This window comes from Pelodiscus sinensis, chromosome 3 (assembly GCF_049634645.1).
Source record: "Pelodiscus sinensis isolate JC-2024 chromosome 3, ASM4963464v1, whole genome shotgun sequence".
NCBI classification, from domain to species: Eukaryota; Metazoa; Chordata; order Testudines; family Trionychidae; genus Pelodiscus; species Pelodiscus sinensis.
In genome coordinates, this window is record NC_134713.1 from 41,501,184 (window position 1) to 41,527,581 (window position 26,398).

The 26,398-nt window shown below is 41.1% G+C and overlaps 1 protein-coding gene across 2 annotated transcripts in view; it reads left to right on the forward strand.

The window, feature by feature from the left end:
* Positions 1–26,398, forward strand: part of AGPAT5 (1-acylglycerol-3-phosphate O-acyltransferase 5) — a 76,259-nt gene that overhangs the window by 39,047 nt on the left and 10,814 nt on the right. The window contains exons 5-6 of one of the 2 annotated variants that reach the window (XM_006137756.3): positions 2,030–2,120; positions 16,642–16,803. In XM_006137756.3, the coding sequence (XP_006137818.1) occupies positions 2,030–2,120; positions 16,642–16,803 (253 nt within the window). The remainder of the gene's footprint in view (positions 1–2,029; positions 2,121–16,641; positions 16,804–26,398) is intronic. The other variant, XM_006137757.3, reaches the window with a different exon arrangement.

Below are 26,398 nucleotides of genomic sequence, written 5' to 3' on the forward strand. Positions count from 1 at the left end.
ATATTCTCTGTCTTATTCTCTCTTTTTAAATGATTCCTAACATCCTGTTTGCTTTTTTGACTGCTGCTGAGCACTGCGTGGACGTCTTCAGAGAACTATCCACGATGACTCCAAGATCTTTCCTGATTAGTTGTAGCTAAATTAGTCTCCATCATATTGTATGTATAGTTGGGATTATTTTTTCTAATGTGCATTACTTTAAATTTATCCACATTAAATTTCATTTGCCATTTTCTTGCCCAATCACTTAGTTTTGTGAGATCTTTTTGAAGTTCTTCAAAGTCTGCTTTGGTCTTAACTACTTTGAGCAGTTTAGTATCATCTGTGAACTTTGCCAACATACTGTTTACCCCTTTCTCCAGATCATTTATGAATAAGTTGAATAGGATTGGTCCTAGGACTAACACCACTAGTTATCCCTCTCCATTCTGAAAATTTACCATTTATTCCTACCCTTTGTTTCCTGTCTTTTAACCAGTTCTTAGTCCATGGAAGGTTAAACTCCTCTCCGTGATGGTGTAATACTTAGTCCTGCCTCAGTGCATGGTACTGAACTAGTTGATTTATTAAGGGGCATAATCTTATGATTCTATGACCATTATGCTCCCCTGTCATTCCAGCTGATGTCATCTTTGACTCCTCCATCTCTTTTCTTCTATACATACATGCTGCATCCAAGTCCTGTCCGTTTTTCACCTGCAATCTTTCAATTCTGTTCTGTTTTTTTTTCCTCCATCCACACAGCTGAAGCTTTCTTGTTCAAGTCTTTCTCACAGCAATCAAGATGTTGCCTCTTTATCTACAGCTTTGCAAACCACCCATGTTGCTCCCTCCAGTTACTTTAAAATTTAGCTGCTATGATTATTACATATTGCTCTGACCATGTCACCTCCATTTGCTTACTAAGGGCATGTCTACACTGCAGGGCAAAAGTTGAATGAAGATATGTAACTTCAGCTACATCAATTGCGTAGCTGAAGTCAAAATAGCTTAATTCAGCTTTTGGCTCTGTCTACACAGAAGGGAGTCAAGGGAAGAACACTCTTCCTTAGACTTCCCTTGCTCTTCATAAAATGAGGATTACAGGAGTCAATGTAAGAAGTCTTCCATCTCAAAATTATTTAGAAATAACAGCTTGCTATGTAGATGAGCATTTTGCTATTTTGAAATGACACTGCTGTGTAGACGTACCCCAAGTTCCACTGCGTAAATCTTAAGCTGCAGCTGCCTTTCCTATCTTTTAGGGCCCTTCATAACTTTGACCTTTGACAATGGTACATTCCTATCTCTTATCACATTCCTTTTCCCTCCAAAGATTTCATACCATACATAACAATCTTGTCCTCTCAGGTGTCAGCTTTTTAGTCAAACCTCTCCGTAACTTCTTCTCCACTGCCCTTATTCATGGAACACCTTCCTTTTACTATCTATGAAGCCACCAGCTTTTCTTCCTTTCAAAGTCTTTTTTTCCACAAGACCCGCCTCTGTTATGAAATCGGAGAAATCAGCTATTAGGGTTAACAAAAACTGGCTGACATGTTTTTACACTGAGTACTAAATCATGTTTAATAGTTAATTGTCATTGAATTTTGACTTGAATAGTGTCTATATTACTAAAGGTTGTTACATAGGAACAAGAATTTTGTTCGTATCTTAGCTGTTCTTGCTATTTATTTCCTCAACTCACTTCCTAATCTTCCTTTTGATATGTGGGTTTTTTATCTTTCCTCTTAAAATTTGTTAATTCACCTAGTGGAATTTTATTCCAAGCTTATAAAACCTTGAAAATTGGCTTAATGGTGGAAAACAGTTTTAAACCCTAAATTTTAACATTGCAAATGCAACATTGTTTAAGTAAGCCTCCTATAGCTTTATAAAGAGCATTTATTTTTGTCCAGTACTTATAGCTGTATCTGGCATTTGTTTTTAATCTTGTGTATGAGACTAAAATTGTATGATTATTTTCAGAAATTATCTTCTAGGTCTGATTTTTTTAAAGTATATGCATATGTATTTTTAAATCCCACAGGTGTATCTTGTGATATTTCCAGAGGGAACTCGTTACGATCCAGAAATGCGAAAAGTCATTGCAGATAGTCAGTTATTTGCTGAAAAAGAAGGTAAGCAAAAATTTCAAAGAACTTTGTTGAATGAAGAGGGAGGGAACATTATTCTATTTTAATATCATATTTATGTGTTTGTGTGCAAGTGAGCTAGAGCAATGTTTCTCAACCTTTTTTTATAAAGTACACCTTTTTTAAAAAAAATATTAGTACCCTCAGACGCACACAATTTTTTCTACCATTGCAACACATTTGTTTAAACAATTTAATCGTAGCTGAGCGGACAATGAAATTTTGGGGTGTAAAAAGTACAAAAATAATAAAGCGATGTAAAACTTAACTGAAATTTGAAAAACTGAATTTTTGTTTTGTGTTGATGTACCCCTCCAGACTTCTCTCGAGTACCCACAAGGGTACTCGTACCACTGGTTGAGAAACACTGAGCAAGAAAATGAGAGACTTTTTATGTAATTTATAGTATAAAATATTACTTCATGGCCACCCCATAAATAACTCTTTAACAAAAGCAACTAACAATCTTATTGATTTAGAGATGTTTTTAATAAATAAGTAATTAACTGAGGATTTAATGTATGTTTTCACATTGTACAAACTTGTGGCCATTTTCAAAAACAAGGTTGCCTCTTTGATTCAGGGGAATTACTTCACCAGAGCTTTTAGAAACATGGATCAAACCACTAGTCCATCAACATCCTGCTTCCGATAGTTAGTATGCTATCAACATCCTACTTCAATATCCTGCTTCCAATAGTCAGTATGACATGAGTAATGAATCCTTCATATGGAATGATCTGCCCAAGGAAAAAGTTAGTTCCTAACATTCACTTTAAGGAGACCTAGTCATGAATCAGGACATTGAAACAATATTGGTCAGCATAACAGGCTGGTCTCAGCACCATAGTCTAACTGTGGAGGTTTTTTTAGCCATTAAGACAGAGGAAAGTTTTAAGGGGGATAGTGAGATCATTAAGTAGACAATACAAGTTGGCATAATGAGCCAATTGGAGGCAGGAATTAACATCTCAAAATGTGTAAATTTTTAAGTATAGCACTTGGAAGAATACATTTCCTGGTTTTTGTTTCTTTTTTTATTTTTACCTGTTGATCAGAAGTTAAATAAAAAATACAGCAGTGGTTCTTAAAGTCATTTCTGTGATATGGAATTGAATTCAAAAGGATGTGAATTGCCATAGTGTTTTGTCAGGCTGTTGAGCTTTTGTTATTTTTATCCCAGAAGGATATAGATTTTTCTTCTATTTCTTAGGAAGAACGGAATGTGTGTGTGGTTTGTGTGCATGTTTAAGTCATGATGTATACTATTCTTCAGTATCCTGCTGATATTCTTCAGTATCCTGTTGAAAATCAATGGTGGGTATTAGTGATATTTTTGTCCTGGCCTTAGGTATACTCTGCTATTCTGTCACTTTACTGTGTTTTTTCATGCTCCTTGATGTTTCATAGCATCTGTTTACTAATTCTAGTACCTTCTGAGAGAAATATTCTGTTCTAAATCTTAAGACAAAATCTTAAGGTAGAATAGCTCAGTATGGATTAGTTCTCCCATTGCTGACTCTGGAAAGAGTCTTAAAATAAAGTTTACTTATGTTATTAAATATAAACTTAGCTTAGAACTACAGTTGTGAAAATAGTGTGTTTTGTTTGCAGTATCCTTTTATGTTCAGTTATAATTTCACAAAATTTAGTTACTGTAATTTCACAATTTAGTAATTCCGAATTCATTATTGACTGTTTAATGTTTTCAGGACCTGGACAATAAAAATAGTTTTTGTCAATTTCATCTTTTGTTGCAGTCAGTTGCACAATGGATTAAGGTTTCAGTTGTCAACCTTCTGGGGAATTTTTTTCTTTAAAAAAATTGAAACTTGAATAAAAATACAAGGAGACATTTTTGTCAGTTTGTTTATTTTTGTTAAACTTAAATTTAAGTTTGCTTAATTTAAATTTAATACAATTCTCTTAAAAAATTCTTTATCGGTTGAAGTGATGAGACATAAATAATAAAAAAAAGTTTGCTATAACTTGTTAAAGATCACAAATCTGTCTCAGATCACAAATCTGTCTCAGATCACAGGGAAAAAAAGCTGTTCTTTCATACTTTGTACAAGTATCTGAACTCTGGAAACACTGACTATTTTGGGCATGATTTTATGAGTATGCCTAAGAAGTTTATTTTGTTTTTAGAAAGTGAGAACTATGAAAACCTTTTTCTATTTTTACCTTCTGTAGGCCAAATTGATTCTCTGGAAAAAAGCTTTCTGAAGCAGACCGCATTACAGCAGGATGAATTTATTCCACCCAATCTTTGTGTATAAGATTGATATGTTTCTTTGTCTCATTATTGATATTAAACATCATTTATAAAAAGGCTGCAGTGAGTACAAACCCAGATTGAATGCATTGCAAGATAATTTTGGGACTGTAGAGGGGAAAAAATCAGATACTTCAGTGAACATCCAAGGAATTTATTTGCAAGTTACTGACCTCAAATACTTGACCATGGCATGATGCAATATGAAAGTGTAAATAAGCTTAACTGCGCAAAAATTAGATGGAATAGTATTGAACACAAAGAATTTAAACTAATTGAGGTCTGTGGTGAATGATTCTTTATTTTAGTTTTTTTTTTAAAGAGACTTCCACATGATAGTTTACTGAACCATGAAATGTCAGGTCTTGTCTGCCTGATTTAGTCAGGAAGCCTCCTGTTTCTGAAACAAAAGCAAATGAGATGTATATAATAGTTTGTGCCTTACGGTTGTCTCTTTATGAAGAAGCTGATACTGAAGATTGTGCAACATAGGGAAACTTCCCTGTTAGGAAAATGGGCCTCCTCCTTACGCCAGTGCACTCAGAAAAAAGAATAGGGTTCTCTAACATGAAGAATGAGCTCAGTGAACTGAATTTGAAAATTGCCATAATGCAGTCTGCCAAGTCCTCAGCTGAGAATACTGCCAGGTTTTTTGTTTTCTGGAATTCTTTAGATTTTTGTAACTTTTGAAGGCTAACAATGAATTAGGGGGCATGAATATTCTTGTTTGGGGGAAGAAACTGAGGTGGACACATTGATTAGACAGTACAATCAAATATTCCTGTATATCTGAAGAAAAATACTATAAATCCAAGGTGTCCAATATGCTAACCACAAGCCACAAGTGGCTGTTTGGCCAGTTGAGTGTGGCTAGTTCGCTATAGCAGCAGCCACTATAGTAGCAACTGCTTCAGAATTGGTTGGACAGCACAGCTATAAATGGTTCCACGACTTTAAACCTGTGTATGCAAATAGGACTTCATTTGTAGCCTACAATCTATCTTGTAGATAGTATTTGTAGGTATGAGAAAGGAAGGCTGAAGATGGATACAAATACATAGTCTATTCTGTTGAATTTAACTTTATAACTGGCTTGCTGCAGAAATAACTTTACCTCTTTAGCATTGTAGTACCTCATGCTGGCTGTTGTAAACTATACTTGAGATTCAAATTATGCCCCTCTGAGTATGAGCCAAACCCTAATGAGCTGCAAAGTTAACTTTTTACTGCTGCTGTAGTATAAGTAACCTCCATGGTGATCTTGGTGTGGACTGGGTTGGGACAGGAAAGTGTACATATATATTGTTAGGGTGTAATGAGTAAATTCCATAGATTCTTCTTACTATGCTGGTAGGGTGGAGTTTCCGATAGGTAAGATTTGGAATTTCACAAAGGTCCTTAAATTTTTGGTAATCATAGGACTGATTTCTTCTTGCCTTGCGAAGAGAAGACTTTTTATTTTCTTTCTGGATGAGGAAGATTGAGGAGGAAGGGAGATGATTGCATTCTCTGTGTTCATACCTCATGATCTATTCCACAGTTGGATTTGTTCTGAGTTCAGAGACTGAAAAAATGCTAATGTGAAATTTTTGGAAAAGGAGAGTTTAGACTGCTCAGAGACTTTGTAAAGATGTTTCTTTTACAATTTAACAAGTCTTATGAAATCCATTGCCCTATTAGACAGTGTCTTTATCAGTTCCTTCAGTGTCTGATTTTAAATGAGAACAAAGTCCAGGTTAGTCCCCTTGGTCTCACAGTTGAGTTACTCAAAGGAGTCTCATTCAAATTAGAGTCTCCTGTTTCTCGGCATGGTAGGAAATGGGCAGAACATTTATACATTTATATCTATTTTTAATTAAAAAGTTAATTTCTGAAGATGGTGGTGTTTTGGGTCTTCATACTCATAAGGGAAAGCTTCCCATTCATCTCTGATAAATACTTTTTTTTCTGTGTTGAAATAATCTTCACTTTTATTTGAATCTGTTTACCAGAATGATACTTGAAGTATCATTGTACTCTTGATTTTCTTTAGATTATCTGATCATTTTAATGGAGGCCGGTTCTTTTTTGGTTTTATTGACCTCCCTAGCTTATCTGGTAAGACTTTGTATTTTTATAATAGTTTACTGAGTTGGTAAAATTAAAAAAAATTTCCTCTAAATATTAGCAATGAGAATGCCATTACAAGGTAAAGTTTGACATTATTTGATTGTTTTTGTTGGCTTTTAAAGTAAAATCTCATGACCTTAAATACTTTAACATAGAGTCCTAACTTTGTATTGCCTAACATTAAAAACAGTTTTAAACATAGTGAGTTGAGTTGTGAATTAGAAGCAGGCAGGATTCCAAAATAATTTTAACTAGCTGGGTTTAAATTATAGTATGTTGACTTTAGCAAAGATTATCAAATGATTGCAAGAATAGCTAACATTTTTATAAAACAGATATTTTTAAAAGATGTGTTATATGCCCCGTACATTCAATATACTGTCTACAGTATACTGTACTGTGTCTACAATATACTGTACTGAGCTAGGTATAGTAAATAACGCATTACAGCTTTTAATTTTTAATATATTTTTGGACATCTTCATTAACCAGATGGGAGGCCCAGAATTAGATATTACCTTGTGCTTAGATCTTCAAAGCTTACCAGTAATTCCTGGAATGGGAAAGAACTTCATTCTCCTTTTACAGTTAACATCTCACAGTGACCACTTTAGTAAGAAGATAACGTAAGAATGTCCATACTGGTTCAGACCAAAGGTTCATCTAGCCCAGTATCCTGTCTGCCAATAGTAACCAATGCCAGATGCTCCCGAGGGACATAATCTCTAATATAAGATCATATTTTCAAAATTTCATATTCCGTGAGTGCTTGCTCATGTGCATACCACATGCACTGTTGTCAGTGATTTTTTTCCCTCCATAGTATCCATCAGCCCAGCTCTAGCACCGTCTGGTGCCATGCACTTATGTGCCAGTATAAGGCGTGTCACTGATCATGAAACTGCTGAATCCCTTCTTTCCACCTGTGACAGTTGCTGGAACAAACTCTCCTGTTTTGGCAAGACTTCTTCTCTGTGGTTTATGTACCCTGTTTTCATAGCTTGTTAATTTTAAGTAGGGCTGGGCATACCCCGTGCCTGTGCATCAAATCTTGTGGTAGGCTTATGGCCATGAGCGACTTTCAGACCATAAGAGACTCACATTCCAGGTTTTAGGAGAGAGACTGGTATGAGAGACTGATGCCAAATCACTCTGGACTTTTGAACCCCTTACAAAGAAGTACAAAGATTAGACTGAAGGTTATCCTAATGGAAGTTGTGTTCAGGCTGGTCTCTGAGTGAAGAGACTTCCATCTTACACCAGTTGTGGATTTTTTTTGCATGAAGGGAATTGCTGGGATCAGTGGGTCCAGTTGGTGTTTTCACTTTCTCTTTCCTCCTGCTTTTCTTTTAGCTCCCGTTCTCTCAGTTCCCGTAGTCTCCAGTGCTCTTTTCTTCAACCAACAGTCTGAAAAGCTCTAACTTTGCAACAGTTTCATTGTTTTCACTCATTTTCCTGCTTTTTTTGTCCCCACATCTCTTTCAGAAATAAGAAAACAGAAAATAACAAACCAGTATTCTCCTCTTGACTGTTCTTAGCTAGCGTACCTCACTTAAAATCTTTCCTCCAGTGCAACAGACTCAAGGTGATGCCAGGTTTGGAAGAGATGTGCTGTCATCAGCATATTCATGAACTCCAAGTCCACCGCTTAATGTACTGCTTGTGAGTCACCTAACATGGAATAGACATAAGCAAGCAATTTAAGAAGAAAAAGCAGTTACTACCCTTCCGTAACTTTTACTCATGTCCATTCTATGACCCACCCTTGTTGGAGTTAGCCATTACTAAGGAACTGGAAAGGATGTATGATCGGCAGTATCTATTATGCAGGCACCTAAGCATGCATTACCAGAGGCACGAGAGCTAGCCTGATGGATATCTTTGAGGGAAAAATCTCCAGCAACGGTGTATGTGTAACACACATACCTAACGGGCAGGGCTCGCCAGCCACGCTGTCCGGCGATCTGCACATGTGCAGATCATTCTGCACATGCGCAGATCACCAAACCCGGCTCTTCCGGGTTGCAATCTACTCGCCCCGGGTGAGTAGATTGTATTATTTGTTGAGCCCTACTAATGGGAATGGACATGAGCAACACAGCTTGAAAAACAACAGCTGTGAAAGGAAAGTAACTTTTTAAAGAATTGCCTACATAAGGAACAGATAAGTAATAATGGGCTCTCTAGCAGAGAAAGGCATAATGCAGGCTAAGGCTGGAAATTAAAGCTAAACAAATAAGATAAATTTTTAAGTGAAGGTACTTAGAATAGTTTTCCCAGGATCAAGGTGGATTCTCTTTCACGGGCGATTTTTAATTCAGGATTGGATGTTTTTGTGAAAGATGTAGTCTAGGAATTATTTGGGGAAGTCTGACCTATGTAACATAGGAGGTCACACTAGTTGATCAGTCATCCCCTTCTGGCTTTTGAATTTATTAAAACAGTTCAGCACTCAATAGCTCCCATATGGACTACTAAATGAATGGTTCATGAAAAGAACTCTATTCCCATTTAGAGCATGATTTCGTATAGTACACCTCCCTATTGAGAGTAAGGACCCTATTCTTGATCATACTTTTTAAAAGCTAATAAAACACCTACTCTTCAGTGAGTAATATGTAAGTGCAGAGCTTGAAAATCAAGTCAGTATAGAGTTAATTGAACATGCGCAAATCATAGAGCATTTCTTGAATGTCGAGATTGTTGGAGTTTTTTTCTTTGCCTGAATGGATGTAAATGTTTCCAGAAAGATCTATTTTGGTGATGGTAGCAGGGCAAATGCTAGATTTCAGGCCAAAAGGAATATATTTGGGTGTGTTTAATGACATGTCCATACCAATAGCTATATAATTGCAGGCACAATACTGTAATATTCAGCAGTACTCACTAAATATTTTGAAACGTAACATAGGATTATTGGAAATGACAGTTTACAAACTTAAAAAAAGGCCGCCTATTAGCTTTTAAATATTTACAAAATTGGTATAATATTAAATAAACACAACTGGTAGAAGTAAGGCTTGTTGTACAGGCAGTCCCCGACTTATGCGGATCCGACTTATGTCGAATCCGCACTTACGAACGGGGCTTTTCTCGCCTCGGAGCTCACGGGCGGTGGGTCGCCACCCGTGTCCTCCGGGGCGAAAAAAGCTTCTCCCGGTCTCCCTGGTCTGCTGGAGGGGTCCAGCAAAGCCGCCGCCTGGGCGGCTTTGCTCGTTTGCCCGGGAGCAAAGCCGCCCAGGCAGCGGGACCCCCGCCGCCTGTGCGGCTTTGCTCCTGTCCCCCTGGTCTGCTGGGGGGGTCCAGCAAAGCCGCGGCGGCTTTGCTCGGGTGTCCCTGGTCTGCTGGGGGGGGTCCAGCAGACCAGGGGGACAGGAGCAAAGCCGCGGAGCACACCCGCAGCGGGACAGCCCAGGCGCTCCCGAGCTGTCCCGCTGCGGGCGTGCTCCAAGACTTTGCTCCCCGTCTCCCTGGTCTGACCAGCAGACCAGGAAGTTGGGGAGCAAAGCCTCGGAGCACGCCAGCAGTGGGACAGCCGCGGTGCGCCTGGACTGTCCCGCTGCCCGCGTGCTCTGCGGCTTTGCTCCGAGTTTCCCAGGTCAGCAGACCAGGGAGGCGGAGCAAAGCCGTGGAGGACTTGGGCGGTCCCACCACCCCCGTCTCCCTGGTCTGCTGGGGGGGGGGGGTGGTGCAGCTAGTGCCCCCCTCCCCCCAGCAGACCAGGCTTTTCTTGCCTACCCCCGGACCAACCCGGCAGCACCCCAGCTGCTCTGCCCCAGGCGTCCCCAAGTCAGCCACTGCTGAAACTGACCAGCGGCTGACTACAGGAAGCCCGAGGCAGAGTTGCTCTGCCCCAGGCTTCCTGGAATCAGCCGCTGATCGGTTTCAGCAGCAGCTGACTTGGGGACGCCTGGGTTTCTTAAGTTGAATCTGTATGTAAGTCAGAACTGGCATCCAGATTCAGCCGCGGTTGAAACTGATCAGTTTCAGCAGCGGCTGACGCCAGTTCCGACTTACATACAGATTCAACTTAAGAACAAACCTACAGTCCCTATCTTGTACGTAACCCGGGGACTGCCTGTATATATGGTGCACCTTAGTCAGTGTGCTTAATGACCCAATAACAGCTGTACTAATGAAATAAAACAATCACTACACTAGGGTCAGCAATAAGCAGCCTGCAGGCTTGTTGCCCACCTCTGCGCTACACTCTCAAATAAACTTGCATAGAACAATGATGAAACAAAAACACCATATTACTGTTGAGTGAACACTTTTCACAAAGTAATAACTCTGTAGCTGATCTTTGAGTCCTCATCCTCAGAGGATGAGCCCTGGGAGCTTAAATTCATAACTTCTTGCTTGATACTAAAATAATGGACTGAATAGAGATACTGGATTTATGGCATATTATAGCAATCAGTCACCCATTTTACCCTCCTTCCCTTTCCTGCTTTTTTATTATTATTCCTTGATCCCCACCCCATGACTGATAATGGGCTACTTCATCTTAAATGATCCCTTGGAATATGGTAACTATTTACACTGAACAATCTGTTCCATCTTGTAGGTAACTGTGACACGCTGGATCTACACTGCAGTTAAAAAATTATGCCTGGCCTATGCCAGTTGACTTGGGCTTGGGCACTGTTTAATTGCAGGGTAGATGTTCAGTCTTGGGCCTCCCTATGTGATGGGGATATCATTACTCAGGCTGCAGCCAAATCCTGAACATCTGCATGACATTTAAATGGCCCCTTAGTCTGAGCCTGGGAAGCCTGAGTCAGCTGGTTTGGGCCAACCAAGACTGTCCAATTGCAATGTAGACATACCCTTTGAGTACCTTTCCAAGACCTGAAGAGTTCTGTGTAAACTCAAAAGCTTATCTTTCTCACCAGCAGAAGTTAGTTCAGTAAAACATATTCCTTCATGTAGCTTGGTGCTCTGATACTAACATTACATATACAGGCAGTCCCCGGGTTACATGGATCCGACTTACATCAGATCCCTACTTACAAATGGGGTGAGGCAACCCTGCACTAGCAGCAGACCAAGGAGACGTGAAGCTAGCGCTCCCCCCAGCAGACCAGGGAGACGCGGAGCGGCTTTTCTCAGCAGACACCTCAGCTTGAGAATAAAGGACTGAGGGAAGTGAGGTGTGGGAGAATAAAACTGAGCTCTGGAGAAATGTTTGGCTAGACTTTCCCCTACAGTATGTACCAGTTCCAACTTACATACAAATTCAACTTAAGAACAAACCTACAGTCCCTATCTTGTACGTAACCCGGGGACTGCCTGTACCTAAAGAAGCAAAATAGAGATAATAATTTATACAGATCCTTTCAGTTTTCACTTTGGAAACTGCAATTGTTTAATAGCACACAGCAGTATTATGAGGAAGTTTCACAGTTTTAGGTCAGGAAGTGAAAAAAATTCCTAGAGGTTCTCCCAAAAATACTTCATGTTATCTCAAACTTTGTCATAGCATTCTTGTAGTCTTCTGCACTGTAAAGAGTTATTTAAAGAAAGTAGAGGTAACAGTCACTTGCAAATCTTTTTAATTTTGCAGTGTTTTTGTCAAGGCCTAAGCAAAAAGAAACTGTTAATATTTAACTCTGTAAATTCAAAAATTCTTTAAGCAGTACTCTTTGCTTTGGGAACTCTGGTGTTAAGTTAGCAGGCAGTCTGAGACCAGGCAGTTTAAAGAAGAACATTTTTGATACACAACCAACAAAAGATAAAATATCTTCTTGTAACAGTTGAGGCTAAAAGTGAGTAACCTCCAAAGCCTTCTAATATTTTACTTGGAGAAAAAGTTTTGTTAACAGCAAGAGACTGGAATTTTTCACTTCACATGTGGTCCATTTTATAGAAGTATTTTTAAAAAACCAAAACACTGACTTCAGACCATCTGTTTCTGAGATTCAGTGCACGTTCAAACTTTGTGGAACTAGATCATAGTTTCATTGTCAAACACAGATTAAAGTACATATATTCTGTGTTCAAAAGTATTTTTTCTTATATAGAAATGGGAATGGTCAGATGAAGTAATTATTGATTTTAAATATTTTGATTAAAAGTTTTAGAAGTCTATGAAACTATGTACTTTTTTTTGTCCAGTCACCTACATCTCCCCTCATTCAGACAGAACCAGGGTGAAAGACACTGTCTTTTAGTGGACACGTTGGTATTCCTCAGGAAAACTCGGGAACTTTAGCTGTTCAGTTAATGTAGACTTCTTGACATTCCTTCACAGTTGTTTTCTTAATTCCACATTTTGCCACTAACCATAGAGTCACATCTGCCTCGACCTCTCTTCTGTTTTCACAGAATCACAAAATACTAGAACTGGAAGGGACCTCAAGAGGTCGTAGAGTCCAGTCCCCTGCCCTCATGGCAGGACCAAGCAGTCTCAATCATCCCTGATAGATGTCTATCCAACCTGCTCTTAAATATCTCCAGTGATGAAGATTCCACGACCTCCCTAGGCAATTTATTCCAGTGTTTAACCATCCTGACAGTTAGGAAGTTTTTCCTAAGGTCTAAACTAATGTCATTTTGTCCCTTGTTGCAGTTTAAGCCCATTGTTTCTTGTCCTATCATCAGAGGCCAAGGAGAACAATTTTTCTCCCGCCTCCATGTAACACCCTTTTAGATACTTGAAAACTGCTATCATGTCCCCTCTCAGTCTCTCTGAAACTAAACAAGCCCAACTCTTTCAGTCTTCCCTCATAGGTCATGTTCTCTAGAACTTGATCATTTTTGTTGCTCTTCTCTAGACCTTCACCAGTTTCTCCACATCTTTATTGAAATGTGGTGCCCAGAGCTGGACACAATACTCCAATTGAGGCCTAATCAGTGCAGAGTAGAGCAGAAGAATGACTTCTCATGTCTTGCTCACAACACTCCTGTTAATGCATCCCAGAAATATGTTGGCTTTTTTTGCAACAGTGTCACACTGTTGACTCTTGTTTAACTTGTGGTCCTCTATGTGGCCTTTCTGCAGTACTCCTTCCTAGACACACTCTCCCATTCTGTATGTGTGAAATGGATTGTTTCTTCCTAAGTGGAGGACTTCTCATTTGTCCTTATTAAACTTCAGACCATTTCTCTAGTTTGTCCAGATCATTTTGAATTTTGACCTTATCTTCCAAAATACTTACAGCCCCTCCCAGCTTGGTATCATCTGCAAATTTAATCATACTCTCTGTGCCATCATCTAAATCTCTGATGAAGACATTAAACAGAACCCCACTTGTTATGCCCTTCCATCATGATTGTGAACTGTTAATAACTAGTGAGAACGGTTATCCAGCCAGTTATGCATCCAGCTTACAGTAGCCCCATCTGGGTTGTATTTCCCTAGTTTATTGATAAGACGGTTATGTGAGACCGTGTCAAATGCTGTACTAATGTCTAGGTATATCACATCCACTGCTTCTCCCTTATCCACAAGGCTTGATATGCTATCAAAGAAAGCTATCAGATTGGTTTGACGTGATTTGTTCTTTACAAATCCATGCTGGCTGTTACCTATCACTTCATTATCTTCCAGATGTTAGCAGATGAATTCCTTAATTACTTGCTGCACTATCTTCTTATGTACCTGTCAGCTGGAAGCAAGCAAGTCAGGCACATGCTTGAGTATCTTTTTGAATTAGATCTTCATCTGCTCATCTTTACTGTGTTTGAAAAAATGGGTATTCCATGAGGAGTGAGTATTCCGTCCACCTCATTATGTGCCTGCTTTCTTAATGGAGTTGAATAATTTACCTTTGAAAACTGTATTTCCACAACTTGTTGGTCTAGTCTTAAGACATATATTTATTTGCAAATAGCAAGGTGTTTGCTTGGGGATCTATTGTACCCTAAGATCACATCAAACTTTGCTACCTTTAATGGGTGGTGTTATAATTTATTGATGGAAGGCTGTAGGCCCTTTTAGCAGTCATTGGTAAATACAATTCATTCCTTCTCATATCTTGACTTTTGTAACTAATTTTTTTCCTCCCTGGTGGGAAAATAATTCTTTCCTAGCTGTATACTAAAGAAGATACAGAAAATAAGCTGAGTAGTCAAGGCTTATGAGTAGTCAAAGCTTATGAATGCTTCAGTTAGTATGAAGAGATGTTTTCTAAAGAACACTTTTGAAAGCCATCAGATTTTAAATTAAATAAAAAGCACGTATGGCGAGTAAAATTCACAAATAAAAGTTCAGGTTTGCGTTGCTAAACAGGTCAGAAATGCAAAGACTTCAGTTTTCATGCTTGAAATACAGTGTTTTTAAACAAATCTTATCAGTTGCATTATCAAATATTATATATCAAATGGCTGTGCTGAGCCAATCAAAACACACAGCTACAATTACTACTGTCATAAGGATGGATTATTTAGTAATCTAAAAGGCTTACTTAGGAAAAATGGAACAGAAATTAGGTTGAATCAAAGGAACAATATAATATGAGATATTAGACTGTATAGTAATCTTTCAAGTGAAGTTGTGAAAGACCTGCTGCTTGATTCTATTTAAAATTGGTGTGGAGAGAACACTCAAATAGATTTCATAGTGAACAGTTATCCACTGCAAATATCTGAACAAAACAACCTTGTCTCTTTTCAGTCTCTGGCTTCATAATAATGTACTCCATGATTCACATTATTAGCAAAATATTATTTCTGTAGAATACTTATTTCACGCCTTATGTATAATCATTTTCCTTCTATCCTATCCTAACTTATCTTTTGCCTGTTTTCTGGCTTGATTTTATAAAACTGGAAACAGGATTAATCATATATTTTCAAGTTAAATGTGATGTGGCACTGGAGAATATGCATGTTTTTACTGTCCTTTGCTTTTTCAAAATTCTTAATAGCTGGATCCCATTTGTAGAGCCCCACCAGATTCACAGTCCACTCTGGTCAATTTCATGGCCGGAGAGATTTCAAATTGGTTAATTTCACAATTTCATATGTTTACATCTAGAATTTCATGGTGGTCTCACTGTGCAGGTCCTGACGCAAAATGGGATTGTGGGGGAGGGGCAGTTTGCAAAGTTGTTGGGAGGAGGTCCCAAGAATGCCACCTTCACTTCTGTGCTGCCTTCAGGCCAATTTGTGGACCCCTGAGAAAAATGAGTGTCCCAGCCCCGGAAGGAGCCCCAAAGGCTGTACCTCTATCTACTTAGTCAGTCATCCCAGATTCTGTCAGGAGCTATGGGGGAAGAACCCATGCTCTAGCTGGAGAAACCGGTGGCAAAAACCTTGTGCCTGGGCTTCCAACAGCATGGGGAGATTGAATTTCATGGGGAAGGGCAGATTTAACCATTCATAACAAGCTTTTCACAGCTATGAAATTGGGTAGGGTCCTACCCAGTTGTGATGTTGCTGCTATTTCAAACAGCGCTCCCTTGGCAATGCTGGCATAAGCAGTACTGATGTCATGTTATGCAAAGTGAAAACAAATTCGTAGAGAAAATGGGATGAGGAACAGAAGTTGCAAAGAAACATGCATACGCAGAGAGGAGGACTGAATTATTCAGATACCAGCATCATTTTAGTTAAGAACAGAATTTGGTTCTTTGTATAGAGAAAGATATTTGATTGCTCTTAATCAGCCCCCTTTGGCAAACTGAAAAGCTGGCATTAATGGGTTATCACAGTATCCATATTTGTGGCTTCTGAGACAGTCAGATGATTGTGGTTATTCAGTACCTTGTGGAAGAGGGAGAATCAATATTTCAGGAGGAGAAACAATGTAAGCATATTGAAATCACCACTTACACTTTGCAGGTGGGGCCAAGAATAGCATCCTGTCTAATCATACATAATTTGAATAGATTTCTATGTTACTGAGATCAGTGGGTAGTGGGAACTCAATATTTAGTGGAGGAATTGTTTGCACTCTGGGAGTAAGATGTTGGGCGAATATTAAACTTTTTTGAATTTACCTGTGTTCATATTTCACTTTCTTGAGTTGGTTCCAGCAAATTTCAGGAAACAATCGTTATGTTCTAACATATCTTCCCAATTTCAACTCACTTTATATCCCAGTGAGATGGGAAGCAGGAACATAGGTCCAGTTAATTTTCTCCTATCAATGTGTTTTATGCTCTTTTCTAGGGCTTACAGTATTAAAACATGTGGTGACACCACGTGTAAAAGCAACTCATGTTGCCATTGACACAATGAAGAACTACTTAGATGCAGTTTATGATGTTACAATAGCATATGAAGGTACTATGGACCACAAAGGGCAAAGAAAAGTGGCACCATCTATGACTGGTGAGTTGACATTATTATTTATTATTTCATACACACACTTATAGAAAGACAAGTCCAGATCCACTGCACAGCTCCTGCTAATTTGCACTGCTCAGATGACTAACAGCAGTAAAGCTTGATGGATCCAAGCTACTGAGACCTTTGCTTTGAGGGTCCATGGATGATAAGTATACATAATATAGTGACTCCTAAACAATTTGGTAAGAGGTTCCCAGACTGTAGGCTCCTACACCTGGTCACCTCTTCTGGCCCTCAGTTCAGGGAGTATTCCCGTGGCCTCATCCTTTCTATGTTCAGGTGGTTCCAAATGATTAAGATGAACTCTTGTGGCTATTGGCAGCCAGGAGACATTAACTTTTAGGCTTGTGCTGACTTCAGGTTTGGGAGACTATAAAAATTCCTTAAAGCCTCCCTCTTTCTCTCACTCTACCCCCATTTTTGTCATGCCTTTGTTTGTTTGTTTGTTTGTTTGTTTGTTTGTTTGTTTGTTTGTTTGTTTGTTTGTTTGTCTTAGACTATTATTGGTAAAATTTATGAGGGAAAGTATACACTTAATAACATTATTTGAAAAATTGCAGGTAATATTAATAAAGAAGCTTCAGGGGGTAGCCGAGTTAGTCTGTACAGAAAAAAACAGCAAATGGTCTGGTAGTACTTTATAGACAAACAAAATATGCAGATGGTATCATGAGCTTTTGTAGGCACAGCCCACTTGTTCAGATGACCGGAGTTTTGAGTTTAGGATGCGCAGACCCAAAATAAATAGGAGAGGAGCGGGTGGGGAAGGGAGCAGAGGGTATAGAAAATCAGGAAGGTGGAGGGAATCAGTAAGAATCTGAAGATTGGGTAGTCAAAGTCAATTGATAGTATCCTTCCTGACATAGGAATCTACACAAAGAGCTGTTTGCACCTTCATTGACTGTTAGGTAGATAGTGTCCCAACCATCCTTCATCACGATTGAGTCCATCAGCTACATTCCAATCTTCAGATACTTACTGATTCCCTGCACCTTCCTGATTTTCTATACCTTCTGCTCCCTATCTCCCACTCCCTCCTTCGCCCCTCCCCTCCTATTTATTTTGGGTCTGCAAATCCTAAACTCAAAACTCCGGTCATCTGAAGAAGTGGGCTGTGCCCAGGTAAGCTCATGATACCATCTATGTGTTTTGTTAATATTAATATAGTTAGCGAAATTTAAAATCTTTTAGAAAACATAGCATGCAGGTTATTTTCAAATATGTAGGAGATTAGGATGAATTCATGGATATTTCTAACTAAACTAATTGGTGGTCGTTCCTATTAACACTCTTAAAATAAGAGGCAAGATTTTTTTTTTTTTTACTGTAGCAATGTAACTCAAGCTTACTCAAGACTAATATTGGCATGAACCTGATCTATAATTGTCATTTGTCTTTTCAGTACTTAGAAATCTGACTTTACATACTAGCTGATTGGGTCTCATTGACTTCAGAGTCTGCTTTGGTGCAAAGTTGGGGGTGAAGTTCAATTGTAACAAGAGTAAAAAGGATTCGTTTTTTTACTTATGTTGTTTGAAAGAATTGTATGCAAAATAAAGTATCTTTCTTGAGATGAGGCAACCAGAACTGTACCCAGTATTCGAGGGGTGGGTGGGTGGGTGGGTGGGTGTGTGTGTGTGTGTGTGTGTGTGTGTGTGTGTGTGTGTTTGTGTTTCATGGATTTATATAACATTTATGGTATTTTCCATTTTATTACCTCTTTCCTACTGGATCCTAACATTCTGTTAGTTTTTTTTGACTGCCTCTTCATGTTTGATATTTTCAGGGTACTATCCATGATGATTGCAAGCAATGCTTTTTTTGTGATGGTACTGCCTGGTGCGCAGTACAGGCACCTCCAGATGAAGTACCAGCACTTCCAGTCAGAGCTTACCTGGAAAGAACAGAACATACCAGCACCTTTGTATGTTAATGTCCGACAGTCGGCTGGGCCGCATGTCTTAAAAGGGCAATGCTGGCTCCACTTCCATCACCACCACCCCTTTTTTTTTCCTCAACAACTTTTCCCCTGGAGTGCCAACATTTAAAAAAAAAAAAAGCACTGATTGCAAGATATCTTTCTTGAGTGCCAATATCTAATTTATACCCTGACGTTTTATGTGTCTAGAGGGAGGGGATTTTTTTCCAATATGCATTATAGGTAGTACTCCCTTAACTGGGGCTCCCTGATCCGGCAAATCCCTTTGTCCGGGACCAGTCAGCTCCCCAGGGTGCCAAACCAGCGAGGTCCAACCTGTACTTTTCAACAGAATATCACCTTCTATTTTGTCACCCAGTTTGTGAGATTCCTTTGTAATTCTTCACTATCTAGTTGTCCTTCAATTTATTTTTTGGCCTGCTTTTTGTTCTTACACTTGACTTTGTCCCTTTCTATTTTCCTCATTGTGATTTGATTTCCAATTTTTAAAGTATGATTTCTTTGCCTTTTATCTCCTCTTTTACTCTCTTGTTTAGACATAGTAATATTTTTTTGGGGTTCTTTTTTGCTTTATTGGGAATATGCATTTAGTTTGAGTCTCTATTGTGGTGTTTTAAATAGTTTCTATGCAATTTATATGCATTTTGCTCTTGTGACTGGTCCTTTTAATTTCCATTTACATAGCTTTCTTGTTTTTGTGTAGTTTCAACTTAAATATTACTGTGATGAGTTTCTTGTAGGGATGTAAAATCCCATTTAGAAAGTTAAACATTATGTTTAACCTGGTAACCAATCCCAAAGTCCAAGGGGCTGTTCCAGGCTGGCGAGGCTAGAGCAGTCCACCACTTGTAGTACGGCATGAATGGGAGGCTTTTCCACCCTGGCCATGTCCACCGTGCCGCGGGCTACTCCAGCCTGACTGGGCCAAGCCTGCCACACCGCAGATGGGAGCTCCTCAAGCAGGGCCCTCCGCAACATGCCACAGGATGGAGGGCTCGCCCAGCTAGGGCCCCTGTACCCAGGTTGGGCACTGCTCTGGTCAGACCCAGTAGGGCCTGCCATACCATTCCATGGGCAGGGGACTTCTCCAGACCAGTCAAGTGCCAGTTAACATACTTATTGGGTGACTGGTTAACCCTTTACATCCCTAGTTTCTTTGGTATATTCCCCCCCCCCGCCCCCCCCGAAGGATGTTACATTTAGTTCTATTACAATCACTATTTCCAAGCTGTTTGACTTGGAACACATACTTACTACTGAAATCAAGAATTGCTTCTCCCCTTGTGGGTCCCAGGACTAGCTTCTTCAAGAAGCAGTCAGATGTTATCTAGAAATATAATCTGTGCATCCTGTCCTGAGGTGATGGCTCTCCAGTCAATATGGAGATAATTGAAAGCCCCTATTATTATTGGATTTTCTTTGTTGTTAACCTCTCTAATCTCCCTGAGCATTTTACAGTCAAAGTGTTCTTTCTAGTCAGATGGTCAGTAGTATATTATTATTGCTGTATTCTTTTTCAGGCATGGAATATCTACCCACAGGGGTTCTATGGTACAGTTGATTCATTTAAGATTTTATTATATTTGGACTGTTTTCTTTGACATATACTGTCACTCCCAGCTATTCTGTCATTCCTGGATATTTTGTACCCTGCTGCTGTTGTGTTTCATTAATGATCACTGTTCATCACAGAAACTTGTTAGACTATTATATCCGTACCCTTAATTAATACCGTGCACTCAATTTCACCCATCTTATTATTTAGCCTTTTAGCATTTGTATACAAGTACTTATATAAAATTTGACTATACAGGCAGTCCCCAAGTTACATGGATCTGACTTACGTCGGATACCTACATACAGACAGGGCTTTACTCACCGCGGAGGACGCGGGCGGCGGGACCGCCCAGACGCACCACAATCCCGCCGCCTGCATTCTCCGTGGGAAGAAAAGCTGCTCCGCATCTCCCTGGTCTGCTGCGGGGGGGCCCCAAGTAGACCAGGGAGACGCGGAGCAAAGCTGCGGAGGACGCGGGCGGCGGGACCGCGGCGCGTCTGGGCGGTCCTGCCGCCCGCGTCTCCCTAGTCTGCTGAGGGTGCGGGGGGCGCAGCTAGTGCGACCCCCCCCCCACCGTAGCAGACCAGGCTTTTCGCGCCAATGCCTGGGGTAGAGCAGCTGGGGCGCTCCCGGGTTGGTCCCCGCAGCGCCAAGGTGCGACGCTGCGGGGACCTACCCAGCAGTGCCCCAGCTGCTTTGTCCCAGGCGTCCAGATTCAGCCGCTGTTGAAACTGATCAGCGGCTGATTCCAGGAAGCCCGGGGCAGAGCAGCTCTGCCTCGGGCTTCCTGTAGTCAGCCGCTGGTCAGTTCCAACAGCGGCTGAATCTGGACGCCAGTTCCGACTTACATACAAATTCAACTTAAGAACAAACCTACAGTCCCTATCTTGTACGTAACCCGGGGACTGCCTGTATTAACTTATCTGCCCTTATGTGATGTAATGAAATGGGACTCTTTCTCTTATGCATGTTTTCCTTCACTTGTGTTTTACCAACATCTATCCTCTCTTCTTCACTAGACTAGAGTGTATCTCATTTAATAAATCCTTCTGTAAGGGATGTCTCTGTTCAAACCCTGTCATCTTTCCCTCACATCTTAGTTTAAAAACAGTGCCAAGCATACTTGTCCTCCATTCCTCATTCCAGTCTCAGTGGTGTGTTTTTGATGCATGTTTGAAGTAATTACTATTATTAACTCCCCACACAGAGAGGCAGGGCTTCCATAGGTCCTTGTTCATACACAAGGTAATATTTATCGCCAGAAGGACCATTGTCAAAAAGCATGTCAGAGTAGAGGGGTTAGAAGGGCTCAGCCTTCCCCTCACCCACTCACAAGAGGCAAGTCCTCTCCAGAATCTGGCTCACATGAAGAGGGACAGGGAGGGGAAGGACACCCATAAATTGTTGAGGAACCCCAGATCCTGGTGCGCACACACAAGAACTCAGAGTGTAAGGCTCACATACCCCTTCTCAGCTCACATGCGGTGAGGAGCAAGGAGAGGGAGAGGCTGTGACCCTCCTGGACAATCCTTGCTCTTCCAGCTCTAGGATTCTATGATTCACATGCACAGGTAGAATCTCCCCCCTCCCCCCCCCCCCCCAAACACACACACTGAGAAGGCAAGAATGTGGGTCTGAGACAGCACTGCCCTTGTTCTCCCCTGCCATTCTCCCCTGCCACTCTCCCTTCCCAATGCCCTTCATCTCCTCAATCCTCCTTCAATTGAGGTCAACCCAAAGCTCCTTACCTTTATTCCCTCCCCCTCTCCCATCCATAAAATGTCTCTCCCAGCAAGCATTTGCATGTCTAATTTTTTTCGCAAAAATACTTCAATCACATTCACCGTCCCCCACATATGAGACAGATTTTTAGCAGTATGTCTTCTGGTTGAGGGTGGACTCAAACTGACTCTCATTGGATATGCTAGGTTCAGAAGGATTACTGTTTAATCATCTTTAGCCATCTAGCTGCTGTGAAATTTTCATCACTAAATCCTTCTGGCTCCTCTGTCACTGTAATCTGTTTGGTGCAATGTCAAACATTGCAAAGTTTAAAGTGCCTAATTGAAGAGCTAAACACTTTGGTTAGTATTTTAAAGGCTAATGGATGGCAGCATGCCCTATATTGGAGTTGCTTACAAGGACTTGATACCCCCGTGCGATTATCTCAGCCCTGGTTTGATCTGTATCTGTGTACAAAAATTAGCTGCCAGAACATGTCAGTTTTAAGGAAAGCTGTTTTGATTCCATGGGCTATCCTGGGAACCTTTTTAAATAGCCCCTAATTTGGATCATGCTCCTAACCTCGTGGCCCCATGAGGCACACAAAATTATAAGTCAATCTGAGTAATTTTACAGAGTTTAAAGTACTTAAGGAGTTGAGCTTTAAACATAATGCTGGTTTTAATCTGAACTGATGTAGAGTTGATGCAAGGTTCCTCACCTGTGTGATACTGCATCACATTCAACCCCAATCACTGACTGAAAGATCTTCCTATTTGTCAGTTATTCATTGCTTCTTGTGTCATGACAGTCAAGTTTCTTGTGAACATCATATCACTGCTTGAAGCAGTGAGTGCAGAGAAATAATAATTACAATACCTTCTCCCACACCTCTGAAGTTGGTATCTCCTGGTAAGGGATGAGACAGTTTAGTGGGCTAATGTGAGAGAGCATTGTACGCTAGTTACCTGTTTAATTTTAATTTCTGTTAGACTCCAGTATTTTTGTTGGTACTTCAATGAACACTAACTTCATATTTGCATCTTTATATACTCTGCCTGAAGTTTTTAAAGCTAGCATATGGTATTTATATGGGGATTCTAGATTAACGTGTAAAATAGTAATGTCTGGCAATATAACCAGATAGGTTTTACTTCCTTGAGGGAAAATAATAGATAAGTAACCCTGTGAGAATAACTTCTTGGATTTTTTAGAAGAATTTGGATTAAATCTCTGTGTTTAACTATTTAAACACTTAAACAGGATTTTACATCCCTAATCCTTATCTGTGAGGATTTCAAGGTTCTCATAAACCTGGTATTGCATTCAAAATATATCCTTTACCTAGAATAGAAAATAGGTTTGCCTCAATAACTCTGGGTAAGTATTTCTGACTGAGCGTGGTCTTAAAACAACTTCAAGAAAATGTGAATTTGTCAGAGGTTCAGTAACATACAGCATCCACATTGACAAAGATGGTTTTTGTAAATTCCAAGGAAAAGTTTAAATGATTCTTATATCACCTGTAATGCAAAATGTCAGTCACCTTCTTTTCTGAAAATGATCAGTTACTACAATAGGTACCCCCTACCTCATGTAGCAAGAGTATTACCCCGAATGAATTGTGACCAAAGAAACAGAAATAGTGTTGGTCCCTAGAGTGTAACATGGTTTTTGATTAAACCAAGAGGCTCATAATTTGAAATGGTTCCTACACACGTAAAGACATCTTTTTTTCTGTAAAGTTAGCTTGTGGCACTTCCTTGCATGGAATAGGGGCGGTATTTGAACTGGAATATCGTACTGAAAAAGCCTATTGTCTTTGCTTCTAAATCTATTACTTCAGCATAATGTAACAATGCTCAAATTGATAGAGAGAAGTTGCATTTAATCTGGGGAGTTAAAAAGTTTCACCAGTGTCTCAAGAGGAAACAATTTACAGTAAAACTCCGATGGTCCGGCATCTGACAGTCCGGCACTCCTGATGGTCCGGCACCATCAGGAACCCGGAAAAGCTGCGGGCAGCCGGACCATTGGAGCTGCTCTGCCTCCAGCTTCCCCTACTCAGCCGCTGTTAAAACTGACCAGCGGCTGAATCCGGGAAGCCAGAGGCAGAGCAGCTGGGGCGCTGCCGTGTAGGTCCCCTAGTGCTGCCCCTCAGGGCTGCGGGACCAACCCGGCAGCACCCCAGCTGTCCCCGATTCAGCCGCTGCTGAAACTGACCAGCGGCTGACTCCAGGAAGCCCGAGGCAGAGCTGTTCTGCCCCAGGCTTCCTGGAATCAGCCGCTGATCAGTTTCAGCAGCAGCTGACTTGGGGACACCTGGGATAGAGCAGCTGGGGTGCTGCCAGGTTGGTCCCACAGCGCCGAGGTGCGGCGCTGTGGGGACCAACCCGGCAGCGCCCCAGCTGCTCTGTCCCAGGCGTCAAGATTCAGCCGCTGCTGATACTGACCAGCGGCTGACTCCAGGAAGCCCGGGGCAAAGCAGCTCTGCCTCGGGCTTCCTGGAGTCAGCCGCTGGTCAGTTTCAGCAGCGGCTGACTTGGGGACGCCTGGGGCAGAGCAGCTGGGGTGCTGCTGGGTTGGTCTCGCAGCACCAAGGGACAGCGCTACCAGACCAACCCGGCAGCATTCCAGCTGCTCTGCCCCAGGTGTCTCTGATTCAGCTGCTGCTGGTCAGTTTCAACAGCGGCTGAATCAGGCATGCCTGGGGCAGAGCCGGACTATCGGAAGGGGGGGCTATGAGGAGTCTGGGGTGGCATCCACCTCACCCCAGACTCCTCATACCCCCCCTCCCCCTTCTGATTGTCTGGCATATCTGATAATCCGGCACCCTCTGGGTCCCAAAGGTGCCGGATTATCAGAAGTTTACTGTACTTTTGTTACAGATCATCAACTGCTAGCTTAAGTTTTTAGAAAAGGAGCAACTGACAACAATTTTAGCACAGAAATGGGCAACATTCTCGGGTGCTCACTGTAACAATAATGAGTTAAGGGTACCAGCCAACATGGTAAATTGCTTAACACATCTGCCATTGCAACAGGCAGGAAAAGATCAATGAAGTGGAGGAAGAGACAGTAAACGTATTCTGAATGGTACAAATTAAACCCTTGCCAGTAATAAATGCTGTGATACAATATGAAATTTAAAATGATCCAATGCTGGCTAAAGTTTATGACACTAGAGTGAGTGGACAGATTGCTGGGGCTACAAACTCCCACCACCTGCAAAACGAGCCCGCTCCAGCTTCATGCGGCTTAGGGGGGAAAGTCCCAAGACTTCATGCCAGAACTGGCTTCTTAGAAAGCGCATATGCTGCTCCTCCCCTTCCCAAGCAGTGTGTGCTCTTTCTCGTCTTCCCTTTCTTCCCCGTGCTCCAGGGGAATCTCACTTGTGTGGTCCCTGACTGATTTTTCTGTGGGTCAGTGACCCCGACCCAAATCAGGTAAATAAAGACAATGTTGAAACATTTTGTGTGGGACATAATTTTTTTTTTAAAATGAGCCCTGGGCAACAAGCCCCCATCTGGCCACAGCATCGTAGCACTTCTATACCCCCTGCACACTCCAACTCTGAGTCCATTATACACCTGAACCCCCTGCCCTGACCCTCTTACATCCCCAAACTCTTGCACCACTCATACCCCCAGCCTTGTTCCACAACAATCCTGCACCACTCTCACACCCCAAACCTGTGCCCTGAGCCCATCATATGCCCCAACCCAAACTCCAGCACCCCAACCCTCCACTTGACCCCAACACTCCCCAACCTGGAACTCCCTCCCTGAACCAGCATCCCCTTCTCTACCTCCTCCTGCACCCAAATTCCCTCCCAAAGCTTGCACTTCTCACCTCTTCCCACACCCAAATCCCTCATTCCCACCTCCTGTCTCAACCCAGTGAGAGTGAGTAATGGCTGGGAACAGCAAGTGATGGTGAGAAGGAGGAATGGAGAGGGCAGGGCCTCAAGGAAGGGGTGGGGTCTTGGGGTAGGGATGGGATAGATCTTGGCTTACCCTTTCATTTTAAAAAGTGATCTTGGGTATAAAAAGGTTGACGACTACTGTTTTATAGTGTATAAGAATTGGGGAATATTTATTTAAATAATTTGAGGGACCTGTAATGTGTCATCCTGTCTAGTGTAGAAACTACCTGAACCCAGTCACATCAGTAAGGATGTTCAGAAGCAGATAATTGACTAATCGTGTACTTGATACAATTTTTATCGAGTACATGATTAGTCAATAAGCTGCAGCTCTGTAGTTTAAATGTAGGAGGAGTCGGGCTACCTGCCCCTGGGTCCCAGCCCACTGCAACTCTGCTTTTTAAATGTAGTAAGAGCCTTCTGGGACCCAGTG